The sequence below is a fragment of the Ciconia boyciana genome, chromosome 7 (assembly GCF_034638445.1).
Source record: "Ciconia boyciana chromosome 7, ASM3463844v1, whole genome shotgun sequence".
In the NCBI taxonomy this organism is placed as follows: domain Eukaryota; kingdom Metazoa; phylum Chordata; class Aves; order Ciconiiformes; family Ciconiidae; genus Ciconia; species Ciconia boyciana.
The window spans coordinates 9,476,319-9,486,205 of record NC_132940.1 but is presented as its reverse complement, the minus strand read 5'-3'; the positions used below and the strand labels follow the sequence as shown (position 1 = coordinate 9,486,205).

The 9,887-nt window shown below is 44.4% G+C and overlaps 1 protein-coding gene across 1 annotated transcript in view; it reads right to left on the bottom strand.

Annotated features, from left to right (window-relative positions):
- Positions 1-1,476: 1,476 nt before the first annotated feature.
- AGBL4 (AGBL carboxypeptidase 4) overlaps positions 1,477-9,887 on the bottom strand; it is a 988,954-nt gene continuing 980,543 nt past the window's right edge. The window contains exon 13 of the mRNA XM_072867873.1: positions 1,477-1,583. Within this exon, the coding sequence (XP_072723974.1) occupies positions 1,496-1,583 (88 nt within the window). The 3' untranslated portion in view covers positions 1,477-1,495. The remainder of the gene's footprint in view (positions 1,584-9,887) is intronic.

Here is a 9,887-nt window from a genome sequence, read left to right as displayed (position 1 = left end):
AAGCTCCGTCTATTCCTCCTGCTCCCCAGAAATGATAAAGCACTGCGTAAAACCACTCGCCAAGCACACGATGCTGCTGTGTCAGATGGCTTCTGGAGGGGTTAGCGTTAGTTCTGTCTCTGCGCGCTGTGGCCGGTTCGGTAGGGGTAGTGAACCCTCAGGGCAGCAGGAGGATAACTCTAGACATTCCTGAAATACAAAGAAATAAAATGCGAAATGAAGCAATCAAAATTTGCTTGGCAATTATGTTGACAACGTACAAGGTAAACATCAAAGCCGACATCATCAAGTCAATACAGCAACAGGAGAATGAGCCAGAATAACCTTCTGCGCTGTCCATAACACGAGTAGCCTTGATCATCAGAGTGTGAGCTTGTGTCAAACTGTAAATTAAAGGGAAGGAATATGAAGCTATCAGTTCTCCTATGAAACGATCAGTTTTCCTGCAGCTACATTTTGAGCCAGACCTACTAAAATTTCTGGCATAAATTCAAGTCTTGTATTGAAGGTATCTTGGAGCATAGAAGTCCCTCCCCTGCCAGATATGTGGACAAAACTCACTGCCTACAGTTATGCAACAGTAAGGCAAACGTCACAGGTTTTGCTTTTGAAAAAGCTCACGTCTGCATCTGATAAAAGCCACTGCCCACTTCCATTCAAATCGTGAAGACATTTTGTGTGTGCAGTCGTAAAACTCAAGCAAATGTGGCAAAAAGGGCTGTGCAAGCGAGAGAATAGAAACGTGGTTTGCAATTGCGGAAATGCTTTTGCAGAAAGTTTTCCTGGATCCATCGTGCTGTAGTTGCACCTGAGCATTCATGCGTATTTGTTCTGTCTTGAATAAATCTGATGCCGCATTTATAACTTCTACCCAGAGAACCTTCTACCCTGCAATCCTTCAGGGCCTGGGGGTATTTAATAAACATGTCAGCTACCACTCTTCTTTAGCTTGAATGCAGCATCTTGTTTTTTCCTACTGAAGAACACTCCAGTTTGAAGTTTACAGAGCAATTAAAGACCCTCATGGGGCCCCTGATATGTAGAGATTGTCAGCATATGTAGATTAGTAATTGTCAGGTTTCTCCCTAAGGCCGAAGAGCTCTTAGTCAAATTCCAGAGATCATCAAGTATTCAGATTTCAGTGGGCTTTGTGTCATACACAACATAGTGGCATAATTAAACTACAATGCTTCTTTTCTAATAAACTTTTGGATCTGGCTATGTTTCTATTAATTTCTTTTAATTAGCTGTGATTACAAAATAAAAATGAACATCAATCTAAGGCTGCAACTTTGCTGCTTCCAAAAAGACGCCCTGGGAATAGCTTTCTCTTCTGAACTGTTGGGGTTTGGGGACCACACTTACTGCCGTGACTTGCAAAGGCCTGATGGAGGACAAAAAGCAGCAGACTGAAGGCACGATCCTTCTCTCACTCCTTTTCAGCTGACACGTGGGCGCAGCTGGTTGAATGATGCTGCCGTCTTGAACTATGTCTTCAATGACCTGTTGGCTTGGACTCCAGCTCAAATTTTAGTCTATTCTTCACTAGTTTTGGTGTCTTTGAACACTGATCTAGATAGAAACTGAAAAAAAAAAAGACTTACTTTAGCGGTCAGAGAAGGACATTAGTATAAGGATCACAGCCCAGGCTGATGCTGTAATGCCTGTCTCCAACATCCCCCGTTGTTGAGCCCTCTGCCCCCCACACTGGGCAATCAAATATGCACCTGCATTTAATAGTAATTTGCATGAGTGTTGAAGAGGAATTGTGCTGGCTTGCTTTGCATCTTGCATGGTCCAACCCTTGAAGATCAAATCACTGCTCTAATATGGTATTCCCTGGAAGCCACGGTGTAACAAGAGCACCTGGATGAAGCTTTCATGCAGTAAGACTGGCCTGTGCGTGTTCTGCCAGCTGGATCCTCTGCTGAGGTTCCTGCATACATTGTGCTGTGGTCCCAGGGCTTGGAAGGTACAAAGTGTTGGTCACTGGCCTGCGTCCATCATTTGAGTCCCACTCCATTGATCTGTGTCTGTTTGTGGACAAAGCCTATGGCAAGGGGTAACTTGTTACAAATCTCCGTGGTGTTTCTGACCTACAAACTGAGACCTTCAAACTGACCTACAAACTGACTTTCAAAGTTACATGTGGGATCTGAAAGTTTAATTCCTAATAAAATAAAAAAGAATTGCACTTGGAAATTGTGAAGGCAGCTTTAATAATCTCCATTACAGCATAAAAGAGCTAAATTATTACTCAAGAGGATTAGATCTTCATTTCCATGCTGTTCACACTTTCTAGGTGTAGCAGAGGACAAACTGACTGTGTTTGGAGATCAACAGAAATCTTTTGTTAACACCAGACTGCCCATGCACATATGCGTGTGCTCTTGCACGAACACACAGGTATATGCACCCAAACGAGCAATGTTCTTCTGTTCTCAAACTGGGCTAGCGATTAAGACCCTGAGAAACCCCCAAAGCATTTGTGTATCCAGGAGGAAACTCTTTATTATCCTCATCACTGTACTCGCACAGCACTTCTTGCTCTGTAAATCCCGTCTGATTTGTCACATCTGACACACACCTCCAGTGCTGGAGTATTGGCAGCTCTGAAGACTGAGATCTTTCCCTTGCCCCAGAAGAGGCAGCTGAAGCATCTCCCTCCCAACACCAAGGATAACCTGAAGCCAGCGGGTAATTTCAGAGTGGTTTTCTGCAGTCTCAGGCTGACTTCAAAGCAAGGATCTATCATTTTGCCTCTGAATCTCTAAATAGCCTCCATGTCCCCAAGCGCCTTTGTGGGGGCTGAATCCTCATTTCATGAACATCACTTAAATTCTTCCCATCGTTGAGTAACACCCATCGGTGAAGTGGCTCTTCTCCACTTGGCCCGCTGCATATGGCAGAACATAATGCTGCTTTCTTTTCTGAGGTCTGTTTTTATGCTAGGGTATTAAAACTGGATCCAAGCAGCACGAACAAAGTTGGGCTTTAAATAGTAGCCCAGGAGGAGAATCTCAAGAGTCCTGATAAAAAGAAGAAAAAAAATTCTCACATTCTTCCTATGATGATGCATCTCAAAATTATTAATTTTGCTTGTCCTGTATCATATCTTAGGGCAAGCTGCTTTTCCCGACTGAATTGCAACGTGGTGTTTGGTTTGGTGGGTTTAACTGAAGCGTGGCTATCTGGAAAAGGCAGCGTTATCTGTAATAAAGTAACTCCTTCAAATTTACTTTCTTGATCTTGTACTTTGGTTGGGCTGCGGGAGTCTTAATGCCTGGAGAAGTATCTGTCACCCAGGGGCCCTCATTTTAAAGGACTCCAGGTTTTTAGGGGCTGGATGGCGTCATCTCCCTGCATTGATTTTGTCAATGTATTCCTGCGAGTGAGCCAGCCTGAGCTGCGTGCTAATTTCCCATCTCCTCTTCAGCTGACGACGTTCCTGGCTCAGCGAGATTTCAGTTTTGCTCACTGGACTCTTCGTTCCCTGCCCTCCCTGAGCTATATTTTCTAAGCACCAATTTCACTTCAAAATTAAAGATGAAATTTAAAGATTAGGGACTGCAGGTTTTTTTCCAAAGGCATTTCAATGTCTCATACTCATTGATTGAGTTAGGTATCTAAATAATCCAGAGCAATCTGGCCCCTATCCCAAACTATGTGACGTAAAAGGCCAATTTGACTTTTAAAATGCTCTCCATTTTAATCGCCTGCTGTGCGATTAGTACCATGTGTAACAAACACTTTGTGTGCGGCATGCATAGGTCAGGTGTGGGGTGATGTAGTGGATCCCACTGACTGCCTCGAATATAAATGCCAGAAATATCAAATACCGCGTGCACCAGTCTTAGTCCCAGTCAATTCTAATTACTTTAGTGGTCTGACTCCAAATTCAGATGTACGGTGGTGTAACTGAGGTCAGGATACAGTACATGACTCTTATCTTAATACCACTTTAGAACTGCAAAGGTCAAACTGAGCATCATCCAAGGAGAAGAGGTAAGGGCTCCATTAATTATTTTTCTCGCCACTCCTTGAACAAAGGGGTGAAGATTGTGTCTCTGCTGAAGAGCATTCTGCCATACTGCATATTTAAGTTAGAAAACAAGGAAGAATGAAGGAGCCGGTCCTGCAATAATCCTTTAATGAGCCTTGCTGAGCTCTACCTGAAATCTTAGAGCACTTGCTCTGCCAATCTTTCAAGCTACAGCTGTACCAGAGTCAGGGGCCAAGGAGGGCAGCATTCCCCCTCCAGGGAGGGGTAGCTCCCAGTTCTGACCATTAAGAAAAGCCAGCTTTGTCTACCGAGTAACGAGTTCAGAAAACATTAAACCCCCATGTTCATTTGTAGATGTTCCTGCTGTCGGAGGAATCACTGACTCAGTGGGGCACGGGACTGGAGCCTCCCTTTTCCACCTGCTTACGACTATCCCACTTGAACGGCTGTAAAGCACCTCCAAATAGGAATGTTCCCTGCATGCCAGTGGCAGCATTTTGTTCCCTGTTTTGCATTAGTTTTAATAAGTGTATTGGGTAGAGACAGTGGAAATCTGGGTTCAGAGCTGGTTTTAGTTCAACTCGGCTCACTGTTCTACTGCCTGTTATGTGATGTTACCATTAACTGCACCCATTTCCAAGTTACCTTCCCAGAAGCCCACACTCCTGAGACGTTATTTTGATCCTTCTCTGAAGGCAGTAAGCAAAGTCATCGCTAAAACCAGAGTGATCCCAGTCCCTAGCCATTCTACTCATTTTGTTTTCTGATATCTCCAAAGTGTTAACTGCTGAAAGCAGAAACATGAAAACCCACCATAGTGAGAGCTGATTAAAATTCAGCCCACTGTATCACCCATAAGTAGGAAATAAAGAATACATGGCTGTGATTAATCGTCCATAAATGGCGATTACCTGCTTCCTCTATTCCATACAAACACAGTCCACGTATTTATTCAGCTCACCAAAAGAGTAACAAGTAGATCATTCCTATTTGTCAGGACCTGGGATTTAAGCAAGTACTTAAAGTGGGGGCTCTATGCTTGTGTGTCTGTAGACATGCACGCACATCTGCTCTTCTGTCTGATTTTCAATATTCATGAGAAAAATCAGAACTTTGCTTTTTGATAAAGGTATACTTCTCAATAGATCCAAATGCATTGAGATGCAAAATCACAGCAATGTGAGCTTTAGTTAAGGAGTTTTTATGATATTAGAATCTCTAAGGATTCGTAATACTAGTACTATTAAGAAAGAACGTTTCTGTTGTTATGCGTTGCAGCTTGGCCAAATCTGAGACCTGCAGTAGAAGCACTGGAAAAAAAAAATAATTGTGATATACAGAAACTGGACCTGTAGTTTGAAGCACTGGTGGGTAAAGACTGTTTTTACCAGTTGTGAATACGCCTTCATTAAAGCACCAGCTTGCTTGTTTGTGGTTCAGCTGAGCTCACCAGAGCAGAGCTGCCTGCACCATTGTCTCCCTGGCAAAGCACAGAAGCATTTCTCCTTTGCTGTGATTTACAGTCCAAGGGCTGCATCTGCGGATAGAGTGCTGCATCCAGCGCCTCCAGCCTCTCACTGGGTGCTAGATACACCAGGCATCTCTCTTGAAATACCACTTGCATAGGCACTACAGTTGCAGTGCCGGTCCAGGAATGGGAGGTGACACTTAGGAAATTTGGTCCCTCTGCCCCTATCTTCCTGAATGTCTTTAAGCAAATCACTTGCTTTCTGACTGCCCCAGTTCCCCTAGCTGTTAAAAAGGGATGATGAACTACAAACCTCATTAAAGGCATTGAAAGTCAAGGAGAGAAAAATGCTGCAAAAGAGCTAAATATTGATACTATTACACTGCTTGCTGCAAAATGACTGGTAAAATTGTCAGAAAGGGGTATAAGAAACAGGAAACAGAATCACAGGATGGATGATGTTGGAAAGGATCTTGAGATCATCTCGTCCATCCCCTCTGCTCAGGCCAGGTCAGCTAGAGCAGGTTGCCCAGGGCTATGTCCAGCTGGGTTTTGAGTATCTGCAGGGATGGAGACTCCACGGCCTCTCTGGGCACCCTGTTCCACTGTTTGACCACCCTCACAGTTAAAAAATGTTTTCTTGTGTTCAGATGGAATTTCGTGTATTTGTTTTAATTTGTGCCTGCCCATTGCCTCTTGTGTGATGTGTGGTTCCCACACACCCCTGAGCAACCAGTGACCCCCAGATGGGGACTGCATGTAACCAGATTTGATCTGAATTTGTCCGGTCACCTTTGAAATCTTAGTATTCATTCCCTTTTCCCCTGTTGATCTCTCTCAACATAAGATTTGGCTACTTTGCTTGGAGACCACTATCAGCTTGTTGAGCCAGTGGGTTAACAGCCTCACATCTCCTGGAGATGCTCTGGCACCATCCTAGGGCCCAACACTCCTAGGAAGTTAGCAGAGATTGTCTAGCGATAGGGAGCCTTCCCTGGGCCAGCCTGCCAAATTGTAAAACACAGTGATTACCGCCACCACCACCAAAAGACAGCTCTTTCAGTAAAAAAAATAAAGCTCATGCCTAAAGATCTTATCATGCATAATTCAGGGAAGAAATCCATACTGCATTTAAAAGATTACGTCTTATAAGCCAGGGTACTTACTAGCTTGATGATTTAAAAGTACATGGGGATAGAGTCTTTCCTGCTATTCTGCACTGGCATCAGTGCAGTTGTGCTGATGAATGAGTAGTCTCGTGGCTTGCTTTGGGACGGAACTGCTTTTCTGATGCCAGAACTGGCCCAGATGGGATTGGGACGTACCCGATCCACAGTGAGCAGCCCTGTCCCTGCCTGGGCGCGTGGTCCGTGTGGGTTACACCAGACTGCCATCCATGGTTACACCAGTGACCTCTTCCTTCTTTCTGTTAGGTTTGGTTAAGTGTGTGCCAGGCAGTAGCAAGGGGTTAGTGGTGTTTAGCTCCACTGATTAATCCCCTCTCCAGAAACATGCAGCACTCCCATCTTCCCAACAGCACAAGAAAATGCTTCGGGGCAGCCAAGGGCTGAATATGTTGGATGTGCTTCTCCTTCTCAGGTACAGAAACACAAGGCTAGTCTGTACCACTGCTGATACATACGATTGTGATCATTACTGTTGTTTTTATTAACTGACCTGTAGCTGTTCAGCCAGAGGACTCACAATAACAAAGGATTTTGGCCTACATGCATTTAAGAGTAAGGGATTAAAAAAAAAGTCTGAGTCTGAGGGTTGTTGCAACCCCCAGGCACACCCTCCATATCATGGAAGCATGCAGAGAGGACACTGACCGCAAACGTGCTGATAAACTCACGTCAAAGGAGCAGCAGTATGCATCTCTTTGTCCCTCTCAGTTGTGCCTTCGGTCAAGTCCAATGTTTTGAACCTACAGCCTGGAGTACAAGCATGTTTTTATACAAACTGCAGGCATTTGGATACTGAAATAGTGAGGAGGTTGGAAGAAAATTCAGGTAAATTTACCCTGGACAGTACTAGTTGCTCTGATGGCCCTTGATGATTTCCAAATACAGGTTCCCCTTCCCAGAATGTGCCCTCCTTTTAACCTGGCATGTTCCATGTTCCATGGCACTCCAGCTCAAAACAGGGCTTGGGTTTCCACCTCTGTCCCCACGCTGTGCAGACTGCCACCATTTTTCTAAATCAATGAAAATTAGAGGGTTGGTTTTTTTTTTTTGAACCCATACACAGGCTTCTCTAAATCCAGTTACAGATTTGAAATTTATAGGTTAAGTTGTTTAAAAATGGCATTGGCACCAGGGAACAGTTTCATTCCAATACCACATGCCTCAGGTTGAAGGGAGAACTTGGCTGTGACGATTTCTTTTTGCACCATCGTACTGTCCCTATTATGTCTTGCACCTCCACTGTATGAGGACAATTGGCATTCATGGCAGAACTGCTGCAGCTAACCATCTCTGTACCTATCTGCGATGCCTAAATGACATACGTTCTTTTTAGCTTTGTGTTTATGGGCTACATGGAGGTAATAAGTGTGAAATTATGATGAAGTTGAGCAAGGAAGCTTAGGAAATCTTGGTTTGTCATCAAAGATATCTGGACGTTATCCTGGGCAAGCAAGATTAACCCCAAAAGGTTGCACCTACACTGATTATAGCAGGTGGCATGGGGGTTTCTGGGGTTCTTCTCTGCGTGGCTTTCCACACGACCTCTGTCATCTCAGATCCCCCGATTGTATCGTGGGCATGGAACTAACTAATAACCTGGGAACTGTGATGTTTACAGCCGTTTCAGTCAGAAATCCTCAGATGAATGGTTTGGGGAGTCTCAGGATGGCTGAATGACAGCTCAGTTCAGGAAGAGGGTGTACTGAACATGTAGCGTGGGAGTGACAGAAAAGGAAGTATTTTGCAAAAGTCCTTCTTCCCATTTTTTCAAGGTTGAGAGGTATGAAATATCTGCATTTAACAGCCATTATTAATTACTGTTTACTCTCTGCCAACACTGCCTTGGGAGCATCTGTGTTGATGTAGCCAAGCACCCACTGCCATCGCTCAGCTGGCTGCCATGGCTCAGCCGTGGAGTCTCATTCACTTCCCTCGTTGGCTCTGTGACCCACTTCTGTCCTGCTTCAACTCACTTCAGTTGCCTGAGTCTTGGGCCACCATGTGAGAAATGGGTGTTTCCTCACATGGAAAAAAAGTGAGGAAAAAATAATGTTGTTGCGTAAAGCAACATTAGTATGAGGCAGAAATATCATGGGGTTTTGGATGGTAGAGATGAATCACAGAAATAAATATTCCTCACCTTATCCTAAATCTTGCAACATACGATCCATAGAAGAGCTGAGAGTTGCATTCAAGATTTCCAGGGTGTAGTCCTGGCTTCGTTTAGAAGAACAGAAAAACTCTTCACCTAAAAGGACCAAAGGTTTCCCCCAGTCCTCAGTGCTGAACCACAAGCTCTGCAAGAGCCAATCCCATGCTAAAGAGCACCTCTACACTCCAACCAGTTTCCTGAGCTAAAGTTGAATCGTGCTTCTCCGTCTTTTTTCCTCCCCTCTTCCTCCTACTTCTTAGTCAAGCCTCCCCAGACACGCTGTGTGTTTTCCACTTGGTGACTCAGGATCAGCTGCTCAAACTCCTTGGGAGTGTGACAGGGCTGTGACCTACCAAGAGGGAAAAGGAATCTGCCTTGGGGGAGAAAGAAATGAAAGTGCTAAGTACAACATGGATTTGCCAGAAAACAACTTCCCACCAAGAGCACACCGTCTCCCGGCAGGACTGCGCTCTGCATTCAGCGCTGCAGACACCAGCAAGCGGCCTCATCATTTACGGCAGCATGGCTCTGTAAAGGGGCGTCTCGCAACTGCATCACACAACAGGGGTAACACTTAGGACCTAAAAAAATTACACCTCTAGAAATTTCTTCATCCAGCTTTAAAAGGGGTCATAAATGCTACGGAACAATCCTCATTAATCTTAGTGGTGCACACATGCAGCAAAACCAAAAAATCCCCCGCCTTCACTTCGCACCGAAGGGAAATGTGTACAAATCCTCAGCATTTGTTCAGGCTGCTTTAGCTGAAAGTACCGGGGGTAACAGCCCTAAATGTGAAAAATGAACAGGGGACTCTTTATACTCAGTATAATTTTGTGTATGTAACGGGGGATCACAGTAGGATATTGGCTCCCTTATGACTGTGAGAAAGACTTAGTCCCCAATGGCACAACTCGCTCTAGTACTTTTTTGTTCCTAATACTAGATGGTAAGAAAATCTTCCTTTGTACACCCAGGCTATTGATACTGCAGCTTAAGTTAGAGTTGGATGGTTTCTGTTCCCACTGCTTCCAGACAGTAAATTTCAAGCCTTCCTGGAAAAGCAGCATTTTCATA